This window comes from Psammomys obesus, unplaced genomic scaffold (genome assembly GCF_907164565.1).
Source record: "Psammomys obesus unplaced genomic scaffold, mPsaObe1.curated_primary_1811, whole genome shotgun sequence".
Taxonomy (NCBI): Eukaryota; Metazoa; Chordata; class Mammalia; order Rodentia; family Muridae; genus Psammomys; species Psammomys obesus.
In genome coordinates this window covers 938,824-963,157 of record NW_026596463.1, presented here as the reverse complement: position 1 = coordinate 963,157, position 24,334 = coordinate 938,824, and the positions used below count along the sequence as shown (strand labels likewise).

General features: G+C 39.2%; 1 protein-coding gene across 4 annotated transcripts in view; it reads right to left on the bottom strand.

Moving 5' to 3' along the window:
* The window catches only part of Ap3b1 (adaptor related protein complex 3 subunit beta 1), a 214,189-nt gene that overhangs the window by 25,645 nt on the left and 164,210 nt on the right, over nt 1-24,334 (bottom strand). For 3 of the 4 annotated variants that reach the window (XM_055598376.1, XM_055598377.1, XM_055598378.1), the window contains 2 exons: nt 11,909-12,140; nt 5,495-5,579 (listed from right to left, as the gene is read on the bottom strand). In XM_055598376.1, the coding sequence (XP_055454351.1) occupies nt 5,495-5,579; nt 11,909-12,140 (317 nt within the window). The remainder of the gene's footprint in view (nt 1-5,494; nt 5,580-11,908; nt 12,141-24,334) is intronic. The other variant, XM_055598379.1, reaches the window with a different exon arrangement.

Here is a 24,334-nt window from a genome sequence, read left to right as displayed (position 1 = left end):
GCTCACTTGTGGGTTATCCTGGGGGAGGTGTTAGGGAGGCTTAAGACAAGGAATGCAAAGGTGATTTCTTTTTTGTTCTACAAACTTTTAAAAACAAAGATGCTTTCTGTGAAGTTCAAGTAGTCCTTTTTATTCTCATTCATATTTTTCTGTGAAAGAAATTAACTTCATACAAACACTCCAACATATTAGAAAATTATATATAGCATTACCTTAAATTCCTGAAAAGCTCTTCTTTTAAGTTTCCTTTCAAATCTTTGTCTTTTTTTTAATCATACCAGCTCAGTTTTTTTTTTTTTACATATTAATAATACATTTTACAACTACTCTTCGAATTATATTCTATACTTGAACAGAAACCTAACAATTGGGTTTTTTTTGGGGGGGAACCTACATATTTTGGTAACTGAATTATTTTTTTAAAAATATTTATTAATTATTTATACATTATTCTGCCTGCACGTACACCTACATGTCAGAAAAGGGCACAGGATCTCATTATAGATGGCTGTGAGCCACCATGTGGTTGCTGGGAATTGAACTCAGGACCTTTGGTAGAACAGCCAGTGCTCTTAACCTCTGAGCCATCTCTCCAGCCCTGGTAACTGAATTATTAATACTAACTTTATAGCTGTGTATAGATGGGGCAAGGTACAGTTTCTGATGTGTGTTAAACACACCACAGCTTTGTCAACTTCCTCTACTGTTTCTGCTTTATACATTTCACACCTTAAAGGTTTATAATTTATACTGTGTTGTTAAGATTGCAACAAACATTATTTGTGCTTAGTCTTTTCTTGTACGTCCATTAGGTAAACATATACTTCATCCTTTTCTTTAGTTTCTATGTCATTCTCTCTCAGGTAGGGTTATTATAAATGCTACTGAATTTTATCCTTTAGCTGTTTAATAAAGGATACATGACTTGTAAAAACTAGTGTGTACAGGCTGCAGTGGGGCTACTCTCGAGGGAGGGGTAAGGCTCACAGGACTCAGGGAGCTAGCACAATTCCACAGCTTAGGAAGCTCAAGAAACTTATGAGGTTCAGAATGTTACAAGATTCATGGGCCTTGCCCCAAGGTTCCACATACAGCCAATGCTGGGGGAAGGAGCTGTCTACAAGCTGAGCAGGAACACTAGCAATGCAGCTTTCATGGCATTCCCCCATGACAGGAAGGACTTTCCTGCTCTGTAGGGATCCAGCTGCCTTGCATCACCCACGCTCCTGTGAGCCAGCAGCCCCTCAACTGTGCTCCTGTAAGTGACCCTAGCAAACACACTCACTCACCACAGACAGGTAAAAACTGTTTTCTTAGCCTCCTATTAGCTTGTTGTTAGTACTCTAGCCAGATGTATACAGGGTTTGCTCGTCTCCGCAGGAAGAGGCACACACCCCACTAAATTATTTAGTTTTTTATTTAGCTCACTTATTTCCATTTCAAATTAAAAGGACTCACATTTTAATGACTCTTTCATTTCCTTTCTTGTCTGGGGTTGTCATTGATCTTAGTGATATTTCATTATTTTAAAACATTTAAATTTGTTATCAATCAATTCACACCCAAAACATGACAGGAAGAGCTTGGTATCCCTTCTCATACTCATCTATGTTGAGATTCTGGGTTTGGTTTATGATTTTACACTTATTTTTTATATTTTCCCAATACTTATTTTTCACACAGCAACAGACTTTTCAGGTGAAATCTCTATCGATTACTTCCCATTTGTCTGTCTTTCTCTGTAGCAGACAAAGGAATTTAAGTGAATCTTTCACAAAGGACTTATTAGTGGCAAAAAGATAGAATCCCTGCTTGTTTGAAGAGAATGTGAAAGAACACGGGAGAGATCTCACTCCTTTCCCATTGCTCATTTTTAGGGAAGCTGTTTTGTTTTTTAACTACAGAAGTTACTGGGATAGTTTTCTTTTCAACATTTTCAGCAGAATGTAGTCTTCTGAGTCTCTCTTATCTCCTAAGCCCTTTCAATCTGACAGTTATGTTTTCTTTTGTTTGGGAAAGTGCTTTTTCATAATTTAATTATCTCTTTTCTGTCCTTTGATATCTTTTTTAATTTCCTAGTCTCAAGCCCCTATTGTTTCTGTTCTCTGTTCTAGTTATCTCCTTGGTCCTGTTTTCTAGAGCACTAATCAGTGTTCAGAGTGTCCACTCTACTGCATATCTGCTTCCTTCACAGTCCCTTAGGTCTTTGTATCCATCTTCAGCCTTCTCTTGTAAGTTGCAGTTTTTAGCTTTCTCTCCAAAGCTTGGTCATCCCCAACAGTGCAGGGTTTTTTGTTTGTTTGTTTGTTTGTTTGTTTTTGTTTTTGTTTTTTAACAGAACACACAAAGTTCTGTTACACAGTAGTGATGACATCTTTTTTTCCTATGTCTCAGTTTACTAACCTGTAAAATGGGGGCAATAATAAGTTAAGAACCAATGTGGAAATTAAACAAATGTTGTAAGTGTTTGCAACAGCAATGAGCACATTCTAAGGACTTACTTAACAAATGCTAGCAATTACAGTCCTGGTAGAAGCTGGCTGGGGTATGGAGTTCAGTCAGTGAGTGAGATATGGACTAGTTACATGGGTATAAGCAGAGGAGGCAGGAAGGCAGCACTCATTGAGGCTGCTTTCCCTGAGCCAGGGAGGATCTGAGACTTCTACTCTAAGACAGAACTGCTTTTTATTCCATTCCTGATCACTTGGGCTTCCCTGAGCAAAAGTGTAGTCCCTGCTGTGCTCCAATGGCCCTCATATCTATGAAGCCCTTCCAGAAAGCCTTAGGCCTCAGATGATGTCTGCTACAGAGGTGAAGCTGGGGGCAGAGGCTGGATTAGTAGCTCTTTAATTCCTGAGTGGCCTCCTTACTCCTCCTAACTTTCTTTTGTTCACACACACTCAGTGCTCAACAGTCTCTTGGTTTGTCTTCACTGTTCATGTTGTCTCTTATTTGTCCTGTGATTTTCATTTTCTCATTAAGTATTCATCTGCCCCTGTTTGTTTTCTAATGGCCAGTAATTTTTTGCAATTTCTGGTTGGTCAGCTAATGGCATTTTCTCTGTCTCTCTGCCTCTTTCTACACTTACCTTTTTTTTTTTTTTAAGGGTTTCACTGTGTAGCCCTGGCTCACCCCGAACTCAAAGAGATCTGCCTGCCTCTGCCTCCTGAGTGCTGGGACTAAAGGTGTGTACCACCACTCAGCTCAGCACGCATCTTGTAAAGATGCATTATTTTTCTTTCTAGTGGATCTTGGACAAAAACAGTGGATGCAAGTGTGTCTTATAGCTAACTTAAGCCACAGTGTGTTATCTTTGACATAGTTCTAGTCACTCACAACCAGGGCAGGAATTTGCTCACGCAGTATTCACTTTAAAGAGCTCTATCTATGGGTGTTATGTATTTTTAATTGACTATTTTAAGCAAGAAATTAATTTGTTAATGTTTTATAATCCAAAGTAAAAAGGAATTGTTATAAAACACATCTCTCCATCCATCTACCCATCTTATCATAATCTTGAATAAAGTAGTATCACTTTACCTTTGTTCTTATTCTCCTCATAACAAAAGAGACCTAAATGTTTCCGCATTTCCAAAGGTTTATTATCAAATACGCTTATTACCCATAATTTTATATATTGGTTTATATAATGTATTTCAGACAAAATAAAAAAGCAATACCAGCCAGTCTAACTCTTCTCTTTTTTTAATGAACTACCAAGAGTATTACAGCACATCACTAAGCAAAAGGTGCCACTTACTATGCAAAAGGCAGTCAGTGACTGGCACCTAAGACCGATTGATCTCCCCATTACCACTATCTCACTACCCCCACTAGCACTACTATGAAGCTATTGATTGAGGCACTGCCGATCGGTTTCCATTTTCTGATTTTGGGCAGGCCAATTAAGAAAGTGAGTAATTGTGATTACGCTGCTTCAGGATCAATTACACTTGATGCAAGACAAAGTGCTCTTTTCGGAACACACAAAAAAATAATTTTTGATCTAGCATGCTTTGGTGCAAGATAAAATATAAAATAACTTAGTAATTTGTACCTTCACTGCAGAAAATGTATTAATGCAAGTGTTTATAACAGAAAGCTAATTGCTATGTGAGATACATTTGTCATTTTCCTAAAATTAACTTAAAGAGACATTGAAAGAAAACTGTTCACACAAACTACTCAATATAAGACAAAAATCAAACACTACAGTGTGTATTTCTCCCCTAAAAGGTCTTGGCTAACTGTAGAAGACAAAATATAGTCTAAGAAATGATAAGAAAGACTTTGTAATTAAGAAAAAAATGAAAAGATAAGAACACACCTGACTGTAAAGTGGTAAGATAAAAGAATATTTTAGGTTTTAATTTTGGTCTAATTTGGTACAGGCTTTGTCACTGGGCTCACATCGTTGAATCATTAAGATGAATACACCTCTGGTGCGGGAAGCAAATCTGTTTAGAGTGGTGTTACTCACAGCCTGTGTTCACTGATATTGATCTGTGTTGTTTGTCTAATAGAAAAATAATAAACAATTACTAGGCAATGTTGGGAAAAGTAATCAGTTTTTATATATCACTAATAAAGCAGACCTCCCAAAACATAAAGGTGATGATCTGCATAAAATCAATGTGCAAACCGCATTGTTCATATTCATCACTGCCAGTTCTTGGAAATAAAATAACACTGAGCCTGAGTTCCCGGGAAAATGACAAAGAAAAGTTTGGTGCATTTAACCTACACATTCACTTTAAAGTGTTTTGGTCATGCAAATTTTAAATCCTAATTAATCCCATCCTAAGCTAGCTAAAATTCAGATACATAAAATCCTTCAATTTTTAAAGAAAAACAAGTAACCGCCACTTAAAAAACAATCACACCCTGTATCAGAAAGCCATAGAAAAAGGAACTCAAGGATGGCCCTCAGCTGCACTACCTTTGCTTCCCTTCCCCAATGGCCTCTGGAGTTCATCAGCATAGACACACTACATAAAAGCAATAAAATCTAGAACTCACATTTGTTACATCTTAATCAAGCAGTTTGTAAAATTAACATAAAAAAGGAAAATGTTTTAGAAGAGGTTTAGAATCAATAATATTCTATTCAGGAAACTCACTGTATCTCAAAAAGATACTCTGCCTCCCAAGGTGCCTTGTCCTGGCTATTCGGCAATATTCTCAAACTGTCCATTTCTCCTGAATTTCTAGTACTATAGTAATAAATTTAAAAAGAAGTAGTAATAGCCTTTTTTCTTTAGCCAACAAAGCATGGATTTCATTTGCATACAGCACACTATAATGGTAGGTACATAAGAACTAATAAGAATGCCCATACAGAACATGACTTTTAAGCAAGTATTCCATGGAAGGTATGCATTGTCAGACACATTTGTTTAAATGTTTTGTCTTACAGGAAAAAATACTCAGAGCCTCGCTTTACATTTTCTGTTCTTTACAGGCAATATAAAAACAGAACAACAATGGAACTTACCACAACTGGAAACTGGCAGTCTGTGTAGAATCACAGAAGTCAATACCCATTGAGACAGTAACGGACCCCTCAGGCTCCAGGGAGTCTAGGAAAGAGGGTAATTTAGATATTAACACATGGAGGACATAAGAAAGAGGCAAAGGAAACACTGAACATTTGTGCCATTCACATCAAAAGATTTAATTATGGCTCATAAGAAAATTTAAACTAAGAATATTAAACTCATGAAGCTGCTCTCTTCAAAGCTAACTCTGAACATTCTGCAATGATCACATTACATTTGAGACACTTTTTCCTTTATTTGTAAAATTCATTGTTTAAGTTATTGACTTGGTGGTAGGATTCACAGCATTTTCATGCATTATATCGCTTATATTAGTTCTATTTGTCTTCCCCTTCAAACTGCCCCTATTTTGCTGGTCCCCTTCAATTCTTCAAACAGTCCTCTCTACTGTTTTCATGTCACATAAATTCCACTACCCATGAACTTCCCTTGCCTTTTCCTACCATGGTGGTTTGAATAAGAATGGCCTCTATGAGCTCATATGTTTGAAAGCCTGGTCCCTTGTTGGTGGAACTGTTTGGGAAGGACTGGGAGGTGTGGCCTTCTTAAAGGAGGTGTCACTGGTCCTGGGCTTTGAGGCTTCAAAAGCCCACACCACTCCCAGTTAGCTCTCTCTTTAGGCCCCCAACTTGAAGATAAGATATAAGCTCTTAGCACCACTGCCTGCCTGCCTGTCTCCTACCACGCTCCCACCAGGATGGACATGGACTCTACTATCCTCTGGAACTGTGAGCCCCAAATTAAATGGTCTGCTTTATAAGTTGCTTTGGTGGTGGTACCTTAACACAGTGACAGAAAAGCAAGCAAGACGTCTCTTAAGAGATCTCTTCCCCACTCATGGTCTCTTTTCAGTCATGATCTATAAAATCTCTCTCTCTCCACATGAACAAAAACAAGAGGTATGAATCTAACTTGTTCTGTTTCATGTAATAATCCTGCAATGATCCCTAGTTTCCTCTATTTTGCTACAGATGTCATGCCATTTCTCTTTACAGCTGAGAAAAATTCTACTCTGTGCATGTCCTGCATTCTGTTTATCTGTTTATCTGTCTGTGGTCATTTTATGGTCATCTAGCTACTATGACCAGTGCAGCAATAAACATGCATGTGCAAGTATCTGTGCAGTGCAGTGAGCGGATGAGCCTGCAATGGACAGTCCTCAAGTGTCCACATAATGGCCACATATCAGTTCTTTGTACAGTTTTTTGAGGGCGCTCCACAGGGACTCTCACAGCAGCTGAGTAGGTTTATAGCCACACCAGCACTGCACATCACTCTCTCCACACCTTTCCCTCATTAACTGCCCTTTGCCTTCATGATGAATTCACTCAGACACGGGCAGGGGCTGGGGGGTGAGATAAAATGTCCAAGCCGTTTTCATCTGCATTTCCCTGATACAGAAAGGTGCTGAATACTTTGCCAAGTGCTTTTTGGTCATTCCTATTTCTTTTTATGAGGACAGAGACACATGATTTCTAGACTGTCTCCTGCCTCCATAGGCAGTGGACATTTTTCGTTTTTTTTTTTTTTTTTTTTTTGTTTTGTTTTGTTTTTTTTTCCCCCTTAAGACAGAGTGTAGGTAGGTCTTGGACTCTCTATGTAGATCAAAATGGACTATAATTCATGGCAATCATTGAGCTTTTGAAATGTATAAAAAATTATACATTGAAAACTGTTGAATACTTAGATATAAAAAGTAAAATTTAAACACTGGTCCAAAATTTCAACTAAAAAAAAGATCCAACTTAAAATTCAAGCTGAAGTAAAGTTGGATGATGGCATTAAGATGTAACCACATCTGTGCAGGGGTTCTAGGTTATCTCCATGAATGGTTCTTGGTTGGAGTATCAGTCTCAGAAAGACCCCTGTGCTCAGATTTTTTGGTTCTGTTGCTCTCCTTGTAGAGCTCCTGTCCTCTCCAGATCTTACTATTTCCCACTTCTTTCATAAGATTCCTTGCATTCTGCCCGAAGTTTTGGCCATAAGTTTCAGCATCTGCTTTGACAGTCTGGAGGGCAGAGCCTTTCAGAGGCCATCTGTGGCAGGCTCCCAACTTGTTCCCTGTTTTTTCCTTCTGATGTCCATCCTCTTTGCCTTTCTGGATGGAGACTGAGCATTTTAACCAAAAGAGTCCTCCTTCTTGATTAGTTTTTTTTTAAGTGTACTGATTTTAGTAGGTTTATCCTATATTATATGTGTATATGAGTGCGCATATACCATGTGTGTCTTTCTGCTTCTGGGATAGCTCACTCAGGATGATCTTTTCCAGTTCCCATCATTTACCTGCAAATTTCATGATTTCCTTATTTTTTTTTTTTTTATTGCTGAGTAGTATTCCATTGTATAAATGTACCATACTTTCTGTATCCGTTCCTCAGTTGAGGGGCATCTGGGTTGTTTCCAGCTTCTGGCTATTACAAATAAAGCTGCCACAAACAGAATTCTCTATACTGATTTCTGGAACGGCTCAACCTGTTTAAAAGCCCTTCCCCTTTGCAGAGATTGAGTATTTTGCCTGTTATATAGAGAATCTCAAATGCCACCCAATGCCCTGTTATATTCCCGAAAATAACAAAGAGAAGAGGTATTTAGTTCATATACTATTTATCTCAGTTACTGTCATGGAATTACATTTGGAATATTTATATTGTCTATGAATTGAATTAATAAGTAATGTGCATAACATAGTAAAATCTAAGCAGCAGCTTCTTTTCTGAAATAAAATGTCTGTAATTGTGAGAGGAAAAAAAAAAAAGATGTAACCACATTAACCAACAATGCTGGCATTACCAGAACCAAATTAAGTCTAACTGCACTATTCAGAGACTTACAAGGGTGAAATTAATGGTAGGCTCAGTTATCTTAACAAATAAAAGTAGTATTTGTATGTATTTGAAAATTTTGAAGCTTCAACTATAAACTGACGAAGTGTAGGAAACAAGTATTTAAAGACATAATGCTGTTGTCCTTTTTTTTTGTTTTTTTTGTTTTAAAGGGGGTGGTGGAAAAAGAAGACAACACAAATAACTACAAATGTTCATTCTCATTAAGATATCATACAATAATGGGGTACCCTAAGTATGTATGAATATACATATATAGATATAACACATAAACAGAAAATATCTTTTGATTTCACTGTGCTCAAAGTTTTCAGAATAGCTACAACTGCATTATATAAGACATTTATACCCAATTTTATCTGTTTATGCACATCATGCCATTATATTTTAGCAAGCACACTTCTATTTCAGTAGACTGAAACACCTCCCAGAGTTTGCTGGTATGACTGGCCCCTTAATGCTCACCATAGACAGGGATAATAGAAATAGGACTAAGAATAATTCAAAAAGATACTATATAAAAATTATGTTTATTCCTCACAGGCTCAATGCAGACTCAGCATTAGAAAATGGTCCATGTTTGAGACTCATTTTAAAATGTTACTGTTTTGCTCAGTGGTATCTATGTTGGTTTTCTCAACTTCATTTGCTTATATAACTTACATTTTACTAGCTAGCTATTCAACCACTGTAAGACTTGTTGCTTAAATCTCTGGCAATCAGGGTTCCTTTAGGACTATAGTCATATAATCACACACACGCACACACAACGTCCATATCTACTGTACCTCTTCTATAGCTGCACACTGACATGAGCTCCCAGCTGTCAATCTTGTAACTTAAGGCTATTCTTTTTCCCTTTCCATGCAGAAGATAGAACCCAGGCAAGAAAGCATTCTACTTCTGAGGCACAGCCCCGCTATCCTTCAGTGAATCCCTGACATCATTTTTTTTTTGCACTACAAGCATACTGAGGTTTGGTCTTATTTGTATCATCTACTACAGTGGGTAGCTATTTCTGTCATCTCTCAAACATGACTGCATTCACAATTCAGACCTCTCACATTATACATGCTCCCATGTTTCATGAGGAAGTGACAGCTCTCAAGATGCCCCACTTCAGTGTTAGAATAATGAACATCAAGCTTAGTGTTGTGTTAATTCTGGAGGACAGCACATGATCAACGGCACACTTTACTACATGAACACTTCAAGGGCAAAATGATCAGCATAAAATTATCCATATAATCAAGTTTTAGAATACTTAAGGCGATCCAAGAGGGCGACTATACTCGCACTCTCTTTCTGGACTTGCTGTTGTGCACTTGAAAATGGCCTGATGCTAGTCTTGATCTCCTGCTCATCAAATCCTTTGTGTTCTTAATTTCTTTGGAAAACTAGGCAAATAAATCCTAATATTCTTAGAAGGAATCCAGGTCCCTGCTAACAAAAGAGCATATTCCAGAGATTTGAAGGCAAAATAAAACAGATTGGTAACCACTAAGAATATTTCTGGGCCCTTTAAGATGAACACACATTTAATGAATAAAAGATCTTGGCTCCTTCCTTTTGTTTTTTTCACTAAAACATAAACAAAACTTTTTGTTTTGTTGCACTCTTAAGGCGATTTTAGAGGGCTAATTTAGATCTATCACACACTGTAACTGGTTCCAATCTATTAGTGGTAGGGTCTGGGCCATGTTAACCCACATGAAAAAGAACTCTTTATCTTAAAAGCATTCAATCAATGCCCCAAAAATGAATGAAATATTGTAGCCATAAAAATTTCCTCAGAACAAAAAGCCTGTAAGTAGTACTGAGGCAATGGTATTCATATTTTAATGCTGTATTAACGTCATACTATGAAATTTATTGTATTTATTTCTTCTATTCTACATAGGCCAATAAAAGGTCAACTCATCAACTCATTATGCCAGCCCAAGGAAGCATTAATACTGTTCTACTGTTTTAACCTTTGGATAACATTTCCAACCCAGGCAACCCATACATCAGCTACTTGACATTACTTAACTAAACTAATTTTTAAACTAGGTAAAAAGAGCTAGATTGCAAGGAGGAAAAAGAAAAAGAAAAACAAAACAAAACACAAATTGGTATATTCTGTAATTCCCTGGCAACATATCAAATCTGCAAAATAATCCAGTAGAAATTAGAATAGTGTGCACTATTTAAATTTTCTTAATTATCAAAGCATAAAACACTAGCATTCAGTGTGGTTTGAATAAACTTTAATTCCACTTTACTCTGGTTGCTTATGAAAATCTACTAGGCTTTGTGTTAGAAATTGTTATTCCCCTTATGAAAAATATTACCCATACAAAGCATGCTGCTGTTTACCAAAAGCCTCAGGGAAGTTCCACAGTGCCAGGGCTCAGATGGAGAAAACCACAACGGTCATGTGCAGTGGGGTAAGGAGGGAGGCTCCCTGACTTTGTCCTGGGTCAAGCGCTTTACTCCCTAGAGCTGATATTAAGGCTACGGTGACAGAAATCTACATCCCTTTTTGCTTCTTTTAGAGGCTGAATGGCTCAGACTGCTCTCCAGTAGCTAAAGGGAACATTGAGTTTCTGACCCTCCTGCCTCCACCTCAGGTGGGGTTTATGTGAGGCTCTTGGTGGTCATACCCAGGTGTCTTCATACACAACTCAGACAACAAAGTTCACTAGCTTTAGTGGAGATTTTGCCTGAAGTTCCTTCCAATTGTACCTCAGGATTGTCTCCACTCATAAAAACTAAATACTTTGAGAAAATACTTGAAACTGTCAAGAGGTACAACAGAAAGCCCCTGACACTCTGATGGGCACCTAGAAAGTGTACGCCAGATGGGAGGCAATCAGCATCCCGTGGCAGCTGCCTCTGATGCTTTAGGTTTCCCTTTTCTGATTTTTTGTTTGTTTTTGTTTTTTAATTCTAAATGGCAGTAACAGAGCGAAGACACTTAAAACACAAATAAATGCAACCACACACCATAAGTGCTCTATATCCTGTGCACGAACAGGAAGATAGCAGAACAGTGTTCACCCTCGTTCCTCTACTTCTCACCTAATGGATTATAAAGGAATCAGGACAGGGTCTTGAGCTGAAAGAGGCACTAGATTCAAAGGGTAGTCTGATTTTCCTGCTTGTAGTACAGAGTAGGTTATTAAAATGCTGGGGAAGAAAGTGAGGAGAGGTGAGGGAGGCGATGCACACAGGGGAAACAGCCACGAGATCCCTCAGACTCACGAGTCTCATCAGTACTGGGGTTATGACTGCTGAGACCTGAGTCACTCAGGGCAAACAAATACATTTCTCTTACATGATAAATTCAGTAAAAAAAAAGAAGGTAGAGAATATAGCCTAGGGGTAGAATCCCAGGGAAGACCCAGGCACACACCGGGCACTCACAGTTAGTAAACTAATGCTGTATTTTCTCTTTTTCTGAAATGATCTGCTTTAAAATGAAAACACTTAGCTACCAAGTGTCAAATAAGAATTAGTATTTACCTACTGGATGAAAACCATGCATCTGCATGCGTCCAGGAAGCCTTTTTTCCCCTATGTGAATGCTCTCTATCTTTCGGTCAGAAGTGTTATTCAGGGTTATCTGGACAGAGACCATCTTGTCACCAAAAAGGCAAGGCTGTCTTGGGAAGCAGTACTGGGCTGCCAGTCCTTTCCCACTCATTCGGTGAAGCAGCTCATGGGTTTTTGTTGGCACGAAGACAGGTGTACTGACCTATACGCATAGGAGGAAGAGAGAATGAGGTAGTTCAGACAGTTATTATTTCTTTTAGAAAATAAAGTATGACATGTTGCTTGCCCTAAGTTATTACATAAAACACAATAACAAACATTAGAAGATAACACACAGATGATTTAAAATTACAAAGTTAATACCTTCAAAGGAGTATTAAAACTTTATTTTGCCAGGCAGTGATGGCACACACCCCCAGCACCTGGGAGGCAGAGGCAGGTGGATCTTTGAGTTTGAGGCCAGCCTGGTCTACAGAGTAAGTTCCAGGACAGCCAGGAATACTGAAAAGCCCTGTCTCAAAAAACCCCCAACCAAACCACTTTATTTTACTCTGCAGGTATTGAGAGAACCAGGGCTGACATCCCCAAAAGTCACCAGGAACTAAGCCACAATTCACCAATTCCAGAAACAAGGTCATAATATTTCCTACCCAAGGAACAGCCTGAGGATAACCACAAGAATGGGAAAGTATCTTATCTCAGGGTGGGGCATCTCTGTTGGGCAGCCCACAGACCTTGTAGTAGACTATTTCATGGCACAGAAAATACCTAACATTCCTGATGTCTAAAGCTTGCTCAATGTTATGTATGTTAGCCAATCACTCTGTAACAAGCTTTCCCTTGCTGAATGTCATCCAATCGTGTAACTACTAAGCTGGGAATCCCAGTTCTTGCTCAATCCCCAATAAAAACCCTGCCACGCAGCTGCTCGGGACTCTCCTCTCTGATCCACTGCCTTAGTGACCAGGGAGAGACCAAGCTTGAGCCTGAATAAAACTATTTGCTTTTGCATATGTGATCAGGACCCTGGTGGTCTTTGGGGACCCTAAGATCTGCGAAGCCTCTGCCCTGCAGACTGTCAAAGCAGATGCTGAGCCTGATGGCCAACTGTCGGGCAGAGTGAATGGAATTTTATGTAAGAAGTGGGAAACAGTAAGAGCTGGAGAGGACAGGAACTCCACAAGGAGAGCAACAGAACAAGAAAATTTGAACACAGGGAACTTCCCAGAGACTCCAACCAAGGACTATTCATGGAGATAACCTAGAACCCCTTCAAAGATGTAGCCCATCACAGTTCAGTGTCCAAGTGGGTTACCTAGTAATGGGAAGAGGGACTGCCTCTGACATAATCTTGACATAATCTGATTGGCCTGCTCTTTGATCACCTCCCCCTGAGGGGGGAGCAACCTTACCAGGCCACAGAAGAGGACAATGCAGCCACTTTTGATGAGAACTGATAGACTAAGATCAGAAAGGAGAGGAGAACCTCCCCTATCAGTGGACTTGGGGAGGGGCATGCATGCAGAAAGGGGAGGGAGGGTGGGATTGGGAGGGAAGGAGGGGGGCTTATGGGGGGGGAAACAAAATGAATAAAATGTAATTAATAAAAAGTTTAAAAAAAGATCTGCGAATAACAGTATATATTAAAATATTTTAACAGTAGAAAACAAGAATGACTTTGGTGGGGAGACCTGTTTACTATGTGACCTAGGTTAGCTTAGACCTTCAGGATCCTCCGGTTTTAGTGTTGAGAGCTGGAATGACAGAAGTGGGCCGCAGGCCCTGCATATGTAAACATTTTCCTTTTACAAACAGTATGTAAGCTTTGTTTTTACTTTTTAACCTAAATAGTTCATATATGGCCTTCCTGGTAACTTTATAATTGGTTTTGGTAGTTTTCCAGTTCGTTTTCTTGGATGCTCAACTCTGTGACATCCGTACCAATAAGGAACATGCTACGCCTTCCTGACTGCCTCAGCTCTTTACTGGGTAGCACAGGTTTGCCTGGACTCTTTAATCCTTCTGCCTCAACCTCCTGAGTCCTGGGATTATGGCATTCACCGTCAGGTGTGGCCAACCATGAACATCGGTTTTCTAAAGAAAACTTCTTCCACTGTGAACTCCATTTTGAGGTGGCTTCACCCATTATTTTACTGATTAAAATGACCTTCCCTATTGGGATGATAAATCTTCAAGGTCTACTGGAGGAGATTTAGTCACCCAGGAAGCACCTGGATTAACTAAGGAAAATCCACCCTAAATAGAGGAGCCCCTACAAGCATTTCTCTCTGCTTCATATTCTACACAGCCCTGCTGCCAAGCTTTCCACCATGATAGACTATGTCTGCTCTTAAACCATGAGCCAAAGAAATCCCTCTTTAAAAATGTTTTCTTCTGGTGTTTTGTCACAGGGCCAAGAAAAATAACCAATACACCTATTTTGAGATTAGGTGATCTTCACTGAAATTCCTCCAGAACTTTAATGGGAAATCATCTCTGTCTACTAGTTAAATTCTGCCCTTAATTGTATTTTAATTGAAATCACAAGTAGCAAATTAAAGAAAGAGAAGCTGTCTATTCTAAAACCACAAGATAGCCATCTTTCCTTTCAAAATCTAAGTATTATAGTACATCAGGCTTGCTACAAATAAGTGACAATAAATATGTTTTAATAATTTTAACTTCAACAAAATAACAATATGAAATGATAAACTTGCCTAATGTATATACAATATATATATAATATTATATTCTATAAAAAACCAACTAGTATTAGAATTTAAAGTAACTTTTGTAAACTTCTGTAAATTTATTTGCATGATAAATTCTACAAAAAAGGCTGCTTAAATCTCAAAATTTGTTCAGCATTTTCCTTGCATTAAGCCAATTCCTCCACCTAACCTTCCTGATGATGATAATAATGGTCTCCACTAGGTTTACGTTGGTCTTCTGCAGTGCTAAGGATCAAACGTAGGTCCTCAAAGATGCCTGGCGAGCCCTAGTGTTTGTTTCTTTCAGCTAGGCTCAGTCTGGTCATGAGTCTGGTGTCTTCCTGTGGTACACAGCAAGACCTGGTCTCAAAACAAAGAGTGTCTACATGTGGGTAGAGCGACACCACTGACTTTACAACAACCAATCTAAACACAAGCCATCAGCTGATGAGTGGCTATTTTAAAGTATCACAAGCTGACTCTCTAAGTAGACACTATGCACACTGGAGTCTAAGCGGGTCATTTCAACCTACAGCATTCTTGAGATGCGACCCTATTAAGTCATTCAGGAGATGCTGATGCAGGCAGTTTGGTTCTTCTGGAAACCCATAAAGGCTCGGCTTCACACAGTACAGAAAGGAAGGTGCCTACAAGGCCGGAGAGGATTAAGTGCAGCACACTGCTACAGTTTGAGTTCGTGTCTTCAATGACTAAAGGCCTTGTGATAAAGGTCAGCTTGGCACTGTGGGAAGGGTTGGACGTCTTTAAGAGTAGGGCCTACCACAAGGCTTGAGTTATTAAGAACATGCATTATAGTTTTAGCAGTTATCTTTCTTTGAACTCCAAAGCTATTTCTCCATGGGCTCATGTAAGGATGAGTTATCTCAAGGCTTTCTAAGGAGGACACCATCATTTCAAGCACAAAGCAGAGATTACTCTCTCTAATCACTCATTTACTCTTATTTTTCATCTCACATTTATTGACACTCTTTGCTAACCATGATACTAAGTACTGTAATACAAAGTTTTCAGAGAACTAGGCAAACCAATCAGTGTGATGAATGCCACAACAAAGGTGGCCCCAGCAGCCTTCTCTAAACAGGCAGGATTGACAATTTAGAGACAGGAAAGCGTCCAGCTACTTGAGCGAACTCAGTACAACGGCACCAGTGCTCTCTGCTTCTACTGTCGAGCCCTCTTCTGAGCCCCCCTCTCACCCGCAGTCTCTCAGCTGTCTCACTGGTTTTCTGGCTTCTGCTCCTGCATCCTACCCAACAGGCACTGTGTGCAGTCTATGGGAACAGTAGCCAAAACCAGTTGTCGTGACAAGCTAGCACTGTGTCATCCCTCTGCAGAAGCCCCTCCAGCCTCATGAGGAGTGAAAGTAAAAAGCCTTTACAAAGGCCCAGAAAAAAAACCAGTGCTTAGGTCCCTGCTGACCTCCTCTCCTCCACACCACTGCTCACTCTATTCTAGTGACCCCGATGCCCTTGCCCCCTTTAACACAACAGCCCACACACCCACCATTAGCCCTTGGTGTTTCTAGTTCACTTTGCCTGGAGTGTGATTTCTCCATATACCCACCCGTCTCAGCTCTGGTATGTCTTTGCCTCCAGTGTTACTTTCCTAATATAATTTCTTTTTCTTCCTTGTTTTCCCTTATCCTTTCCCACTGTCACTTAATACCATGTTCCTCTTCCTCTCACTCATCTCCCTCACTTCCTTCATTTTGACCCCACATCTCTATGTAGCCCTGTATGGCCTAGGATTTGCTTTGTAGACCAGGCTGGCCTAGAATTTACAGAGACCCACCTGTCTCTGCTCACAGTGTACTGATACTGAAGGTGTATTCCAGCACAATCATAATTCAGTATTTAATTTACTTATTATATTTCTTATCTGGCTTCCTATTCCCACTAAAACAAATTTATCCATTTTCAAAACTCAAAGCATAGTTTCACCATTTTAAATATTATGGAATTTCCCAATAATCTACCTGTAGCGTTGGCTGTAACTATACTTTACTTGATACTAAGTGTTCAAATTTCCTAAAAATACTACAGGCTTACTGGAGTACAGTGTGGTGGTAAGTGGAGCGTCAATGAGCATCAACATTTGCTTAAAATTCCTATTATGTATGTATGTGTATATATATCAGAATTAACAACAGAAAAACCCACTTCTGAAGGTGTACACCTTTATTGATGAGGAGTTCTATGAAAAAAATGTTAGAAACATACAGATGCATTTTAATAAAAATTTTAATAAAATCTGTACCACCCAAGACTGAATGAAAAATAATGCTAACAGCAGATTTTTTTAAATGATTTATTATTTTTATTTTATGTGCACTGGAGTTTTGCCTGCATGTATGTGTGAGATGCCCTGAAACTGAAGTTATAGAGTGTTGTGGTGGCCGTGTGGGTTGAACTCTGAACCCCAATCCTTTGGAGGAGTAGAGAATACTCTCAAACGCTAAGCCATCTCTTCAGCCCTGAAAGCACTAGTTTTAATTTTGTAATAATGAATGTTCTAAAAGTTAAAAGTTTGCTGTATTCTAAGCCAATAACATGGGCCAACTTCACACGGATTCCTGGAAGGTAATTAGTTCACCAGCTGCAGTGACACTACAATAAAAAGCTTCCCTAGAGGGAGGAGAACAAAAAGTATCAAGCACAAGGAAGATGCTCTCTACAAATCTTCCCCAGCACATGTTTAAATAATAAACGTCATTCCTGTACCTTTAGATGGTTTATAAAAATAAGCAATCAATTCTGCAGCCACAACATTATTTCTAAAGGAAATCTATGTGACTCATGACGCCTGTAGATACACAGAGACAAAGCACACATATTTTACCAGTTTATTACAGTAAGCAAATAAGCGTGGAATGAGAGCGCACATAACTGTCTACTTAGTGCTTACTGAAACATTTATAAGAGCTGTTATCTCCCTAATAACAGACAGACAGTGTGCGATTTCAGAGAGGAGAAAGGCTTCTTATTTTTTAACACTTCACTAAAAAGTAACTGAAGAGTGTAAAGTGAAAAATACTCTGTGCAGTTAGCAGGTAATGGACCATATTATCAACTCAAGTTAGATTTATAGGGTACAAACTAGTCACTAATAGTTATTTTATGACATAGCATGTCTGCTTTTTCTTGAGATTATTAAGATTAAAGTTGTAAAACTTCTTTTGAACATAGCTGTTCAAAATGATTGAATTATAAAATTTGAAATGAGACTTGAAAAATAAAACACAGAGTATCGAGTGAGTGGATTATAACAAGCCTCCGTCAGCAGCTGCTCTACTATTTCAGAGATGACATTTCCACATAAAGCTTTATGAAAACGATGTTTTTCAGCCTTTTATGCTTTAATCTGTATTTAGTTACACAATCATCTTTAAGTATTATCAATCTGTTTTGTTTTCAGATTTCAAAAAAAAAAATCCTGAAGAGCTGTAATATAGAATAAGCTGTTCTCTTTGTGCCTTGTTTGTTTGGCTTATTTTACAGCAGTGTCTATTCAGATATGATTTATAAAAGTGATGAGGTAAGAAGTGGCTGTAAGCAGAGGTACACCGCATCTTTTATATTACTGTTTTTAAAACCAATATACATCTCAATTGGTAAGAATTATAAGGCAGAAGGCCTCAATATTGTCTTATTTACCCAGTAAATGTAGAAAGCGAGCCCACTGTATCTCCAGTGCACTGCACTGAACAGCACCTAGTATAGGTTTCAAAAAGCAAAGGGCAAATTTGCTTTACCCCTACCTGGAAACACAGATTCAAAGAAATATATTGGAACCTTCCAGAAAGCATTACTTTAAATTAATAGTCTGTTATCTTAAGGATAACGTCTTAGTCACGTATGTAAATCTGACTATTGTACAAAGTAATTGTGCTAATTTCTAATATTTTGAGTAATGAGCACAGATCATGAAAAATGGAAGGCTTTTTTTTTTTTGGTAGCAATCAATACATCGTAAAAATCTGTAGGGTCTGGAGAGAGAAATCAATGGTTAAGAGCACTTGCCTTGGTGTAGTACCTGGATCTGATTACGCATGGTGTCTCACACCATGTAAAACTCTAGTGGATCCAATGCCCTCTTCTGACCTCTGTGACCACCAGGTGCGCATGTGGTACACAGACATACAAGCTAGCAAAAGACTCAGACACAAAATAAATAATGAAAAATTTCTTCGTAGGCATATCTGAACAGTTGTACACTTAATGAATTCATTAATATCTGCATGCCAGTAAACAGGGACCAGGAAGCATTGCCTATTTGTGTGAGTCTGTGCCCTAAAAATGGTTTTAATATTTTAAGTGGTTGTAAAATCATGTATTTTATGATATTAAAAACATGTAAGTGATAGTAACTATAGGTAAATTTGCTCCACACAGGGCTTTGAGGTTCCCGAGAAACCCAGGTCTCACTGAGTCCTATGCCCCCATGAAACAGTCACTCAATGTGAAGGGTGCAGTCTGGCACAAAGTCACACTGGCATTGGGTTTCATATGGCTGGCTAGTTGACTCAACAGCCAAGGACATGCTTCCATGTACTGTCCCATCCTCTGTGCTCATGGAACCCTTAGTGCTTGGCAAAATTATGTCAAGAACATCCTAAAGTTAGTGTGAATATAGGTGCTCCTAGTGTGAGCCCCCTGTATTCCCCCTAACATGTGAGTACATATGTGCAAGCACTGCCCTGATCAGATTTTGGGGTTTTGTATTTTTTGGTTTCTTTGTTTGTTTTCTTTGTCTAGACAGAGTTTCTCTGTGTTCTCCTGGCTCTCTAGGAACTTACTATGTAGACCAGGCTGGTCTCAAACTCAGAGAACAGTCTGCCTCTCCTTCCTGAGTGATGGCATTAAAGACATGCACCACTACCACAAAAAAAAAAAAAAAAAAAAAAAAAAAGTAAGGCTTATATTTTAGTTTCTAAAATATTTCTTAGAACAGATGCATGTTCATTTTTATACTCTCTCTCTCAGGCTGTTTTTGTACCATGATGACACCATTGACTGGCTATCGTCTACAAGGCCCACACTGTCTGACCCTCTTTTACAAAGAACCTGGGGCTGAAGACATAACTCAACCGTACAGTACTTGTTCACCAAGTACAAGGCCCTATGGTTCTATCCCTAACACTACCTATGAAGGTTTCTGGCCCTACATGAAGAATGTGTCATTCTGCATTTATTCTGTAGAGGAAGTTACTTCACAACATTCTGTTCTTTCCTTTCTCCAAAGACAAGTCTATAAGCTTTACCAGCAACACATTTAATTAAAACAAAAATCCGCTTAGTAGAATTTGGCTATGGCTTGCTGTTTATAGACTTCCTTCCTAACATCTCCGGGACTTCAGCATGTTGAACTTGGTCAGAAGCCTTTTCTGCATCGACAGATGATTTCGCAGTCCCTGCCCATCATCTGCTTAATGCTGTACTACATGTCTGCATTGATGCGCTGTGCAGCAGCCTTGCCCTGGCATCTCCAGGGGGAAAACCACTTGCTCATGCCCTAGCTCTTCTTAACATGCTCCTGAACTGGGTCTGCAAGTATTTTGCTGAGAAATTCTGCATCTGTGTTTATCAGAAAAAAATTGATCTATAGATTGTCCTGTTTACCTAGTTTTGGTATCAGGATAATAGTGGCTTTGTTGAATAAACTTTTCTAGTGCTTCTTCACCTTCTATTTCATGGACTAAGTTAAGAATTGTTATTAAATCTTCCTTAAAAGTTTGGTAAGAATTCAGCAGTTATTATGGACCTGGGCTTTTCCTGGTTGGGGAACTTGCTAACAGTTTCAATCTCACTACTTGTAATGGGTCTATTTAAGTTATTTATATCTTTTAGCTTTAATTTTGGTAGGTCACATGACTTTAGATACCTCTGGCTGTGTTGTTCTCCTTTAGCATTGCTTTGGCTATTCATGTTCTTTTATGGTTCCACTGAAATTACTAGAATTTTTTTCTAGATCTATAAAATATGTCACTGGAATTTTATGGGTGCTACCTTAAATCTGTAAATTCTAGCAGTACAGCCATTTCCACAATATTAATTCTGCCAATATAGGAACATGGAGGACCTTTTCATCTCCAGCATATTCTTTTGAGTTCCTTTCTGTGTCTTCAATTTTTCATTGTAGAGATCTTTCACATTTTAGGTTAAGTTTATTCCTAGGTACTTAAATTAAGGGAGATTGGGGGGAGGGAAACTACTACGAATGGGATATATTTTTCTCAGTCTTTTTCTCTGATATTACACTCCTGGTATATATGAAGGCTGCTATGTTGCTGATGTTTGTATCCTGAAACTTTACTGTGCTTTTAAACGTTGAGTTTCTTAGAACCCCATGGTCTCTATGTCATCACAAATAAGAACGATCTGAATTCTTCCTTTCTTAATTTTATCTTCTTATCTTTCTCTTGCTATAGCTAAGACTTTAAGCACTATATGGGCTAAGAGAGTGGAGAGTAGGCATCCTTGTCTCTTTCCTGATTTTAGGAAATGCTATAAGTTTCTCTCCCCAATCCCGTTTTCTTTTTTTCTCTTTCCCATACTACATAATGTTATGCTAGTGTGTTTTCAAATCCCTTCTATTCCTATCAGTACCATAAGCCCCTATAAAAATGCTTCTCTTAAAAGCAGGGCTTCAACATCCTCCCACAGCAGATGGGGACTAGCATAGGGACCCACACTGGACAATGTGCAGAGAGTAAGACAGCCTGGAACACACAGTTCTAAGTGGGATGTCTCCGTCAATCCTCCCCAACCAAGGATTCAGAGAACTTTGCAGAGGAGGCAGAAAGAGTATAAGAGCTAGAGAGGATTGAGAGACATCCAGCAAACACTGTTTTCTAGACACAGACTGATGCATATATGTTCACAGAAACTATGGTAGCACGCACAGGGCCTGAGAGAGGGGAGTGGACACAATCTCCCATCACTAACCAAAAAGCTACCTCCACCTGACCACTGCATGCAAACAAAAAATTAGTTTTCTCCAATGGAGTCTTAGTGGGTAAATTAACCACACATAAAGGTAGGCACCATACCCAACACAAACTCAGTGGTATTTTTGTAGATTTTTGGCTTGGGTTCCCCCCCCCCGCCCCCTCTGTTTTCTAAAGAAAGAAAGGCTACGTTTAGTGGCACACACCATTAATCCCAGCACTCAGAGAGGCAGAGGCAGGCAGATCAGGTTCAAGGCCAGCCTGGTCTACAAAGGGAGTCCAAGATAGCCAAGGCTACAGAGAGAAATCCTGTCGGGGGGGCAAAAAAACAAACAAACAAAATGAAAAAAAAAAGAAAGAAAGCAAGAGAGAAAGAAGAGGGGTGGTTGGATGTGCCAGGTGCATTAAGAAGATGAGGAGGAGAATGACAACAATTTATCTTCAACTAAAAAAGAAAAGCAGGACTCTAAAGACAAGATATATCTGGCCCTAGGACACTAGAAAAGTTTCTGGCGTTTAATGACCTTGATACAGCAAAATGACACTGACATCTATCTATCTGCCTTTCAGGGATGTTTTAAATTTAGGCCAATGTGAAATAAAGGGAAGAAATAAAGAGACCAAGAAACACAAAAAGAGGTTCTTCTGAACTGAAATAAAAGCATGTGTGGCTGAAATTCAGTGCAGGTGAGGCTGCAAAGAGCACAGTGAGGTTCCTAGGACAAGGCTGGCAAGAGCGTGGGTGAGCAGTGATAGTCTTTACTGAATGTGGGTAGACAGGAAATATACGGATAAATGGTAAAGAGGGTAAAGGCATGGCAAGATGGCCTTACATAAGAAACAAATATCGACAATGGACTTGACTGGAAGCAACAGCTGGGACCTTTCTACAGCTAACCTCACAGGTAATAATGATTTAGACAAAGAGAATTACAGGTCACTGTGGGTGAAGTCATGCTGAGAATATGTACTATAGGCCTGTAAGATCCAATGATTCCAGAGAAAGGTTAGATTCTGGTATAGACCCTTACAGACTATGTCAGGGAAACATGGGATTGTCCTACCCCTGTCAGAGACAAGACTATGGCTCTAAGGCTGGCTGCATCCCCCTTGCAGTCAACTGAACTATAAGTTAGGGATATGGGTCCCAGGATGAGGGACATGGATCTCATCTCAGGAATATGAAAAGATATCTCAGTCCATGTTACATTGTATGTTTACATATGTACATACACATGCACATATATGTTAATTTGAAATAAAAGACCCACCCAGGATGCCTTATTAAGTCTGACAGAACAGTCTTCTCCAAAGATGGGCAAGTGGTTCTCCGAGATCAAAAGACAGAAATAGAGACACAGACAAACACTTGTACAATCATATACACAATCTTTCTGATTTGTGCACAAATATTTAAAATCTCTCACTGACAGAGAACTTGCACAGGAACCTTAGGTTCTTTAGAGTCCAAGTGTGTGAAGGAAAGCCATTTGATGACCTGCACCCCTATTCAAATTTACATTAATTTGTTTTTCTAGGTTAAATGCTTTAATTATTTGAGAATTCTATACAATGTATTTTAATCATATTCATTCCAATCCCTCACCTCTTCCAAGTCCAGTTTGTTTTAGCCCACTACCCCTGGCATGAAGCCTGCCCTGGAGGGTGGTCCACCATGCAGGAATCCCATCAGTAAAGAAAACTGACTTTCCCTCACCCAGCAGCACCCACTCAGGGACAACAGCTTCTCAACCAGGTTCCTTTCACTTCCCCTCCCCCACCTGGGATTTTGTCTGGTTTGAGGTTGGCAAGTCTTGAGCATGAAGTCATGAAAGTTCAAAGTTGGTATGTTCACTTGTCCTGTTACATTCAGAAACTCCTATGTCCTTGAAGTCATTCACCGCTTGAGCTCTTCTCCTCTTTCTACCCCATCTCTGTGAAGATCATTGCATCTTGAGGGGGGGAGCGACCTTACATGTCCCATTTAGGACTGTGCACTCCAAAGTCTCTGCCACTGACCAGCTGTGGGTCTCTGTGTTAACTGCCTTCTACTGCACCTCTGCATGTCTACCTTCAGAATTTCAGCTGCAGAACTTTATTTTCACGCTAATCAAAAATATTAACTCTTAGTATTTGGGCACTCTTCAGAAAAACAAGTCAGAATACTACTATTAAGAATGTGCTGGGGTATTGGCACACACCTTTAATCCCAGCACTTGAGAGGCAGACACAAGCAGATCTTTTGTGAGTTTGAGGCTAGCCTCATGCACATAACAAATTCCAGAGCAACTGGAACTACATAGTGAGATCCTGTCATAAATAAACAAATAAGTAAACAAGTGAGTGAGTGAATGACTGGAGGGAGGGAGAGAGGAAGTGAATGAACAGTGAGGGAAGGTGACATGATAGTGGGCAGAGCTCAGGCATTAGTCTGGATACCTGGCATCACAACTCCCTAGGCTTCTCTTTCTTCTCTACAAAATGGGGCTAATTCTACAGATCTTTCCTGTTTTACCTAGTTGTTGTGAGGGCCAAATGAGACAGTATATGTGTAACTGATTTTTAAGCTCTACAAAATTAAATAAACGGCATTTGGGGGATTATTAGTAAACTGAGTTTTCAGTCATGTTGAAGCAGCAATCTGTCAGATGACAAAGGGTCATGAGGTTAAAAGTACACATCAAAAAAGCTGAATCATCATCGGAAAAGGCTTTTATA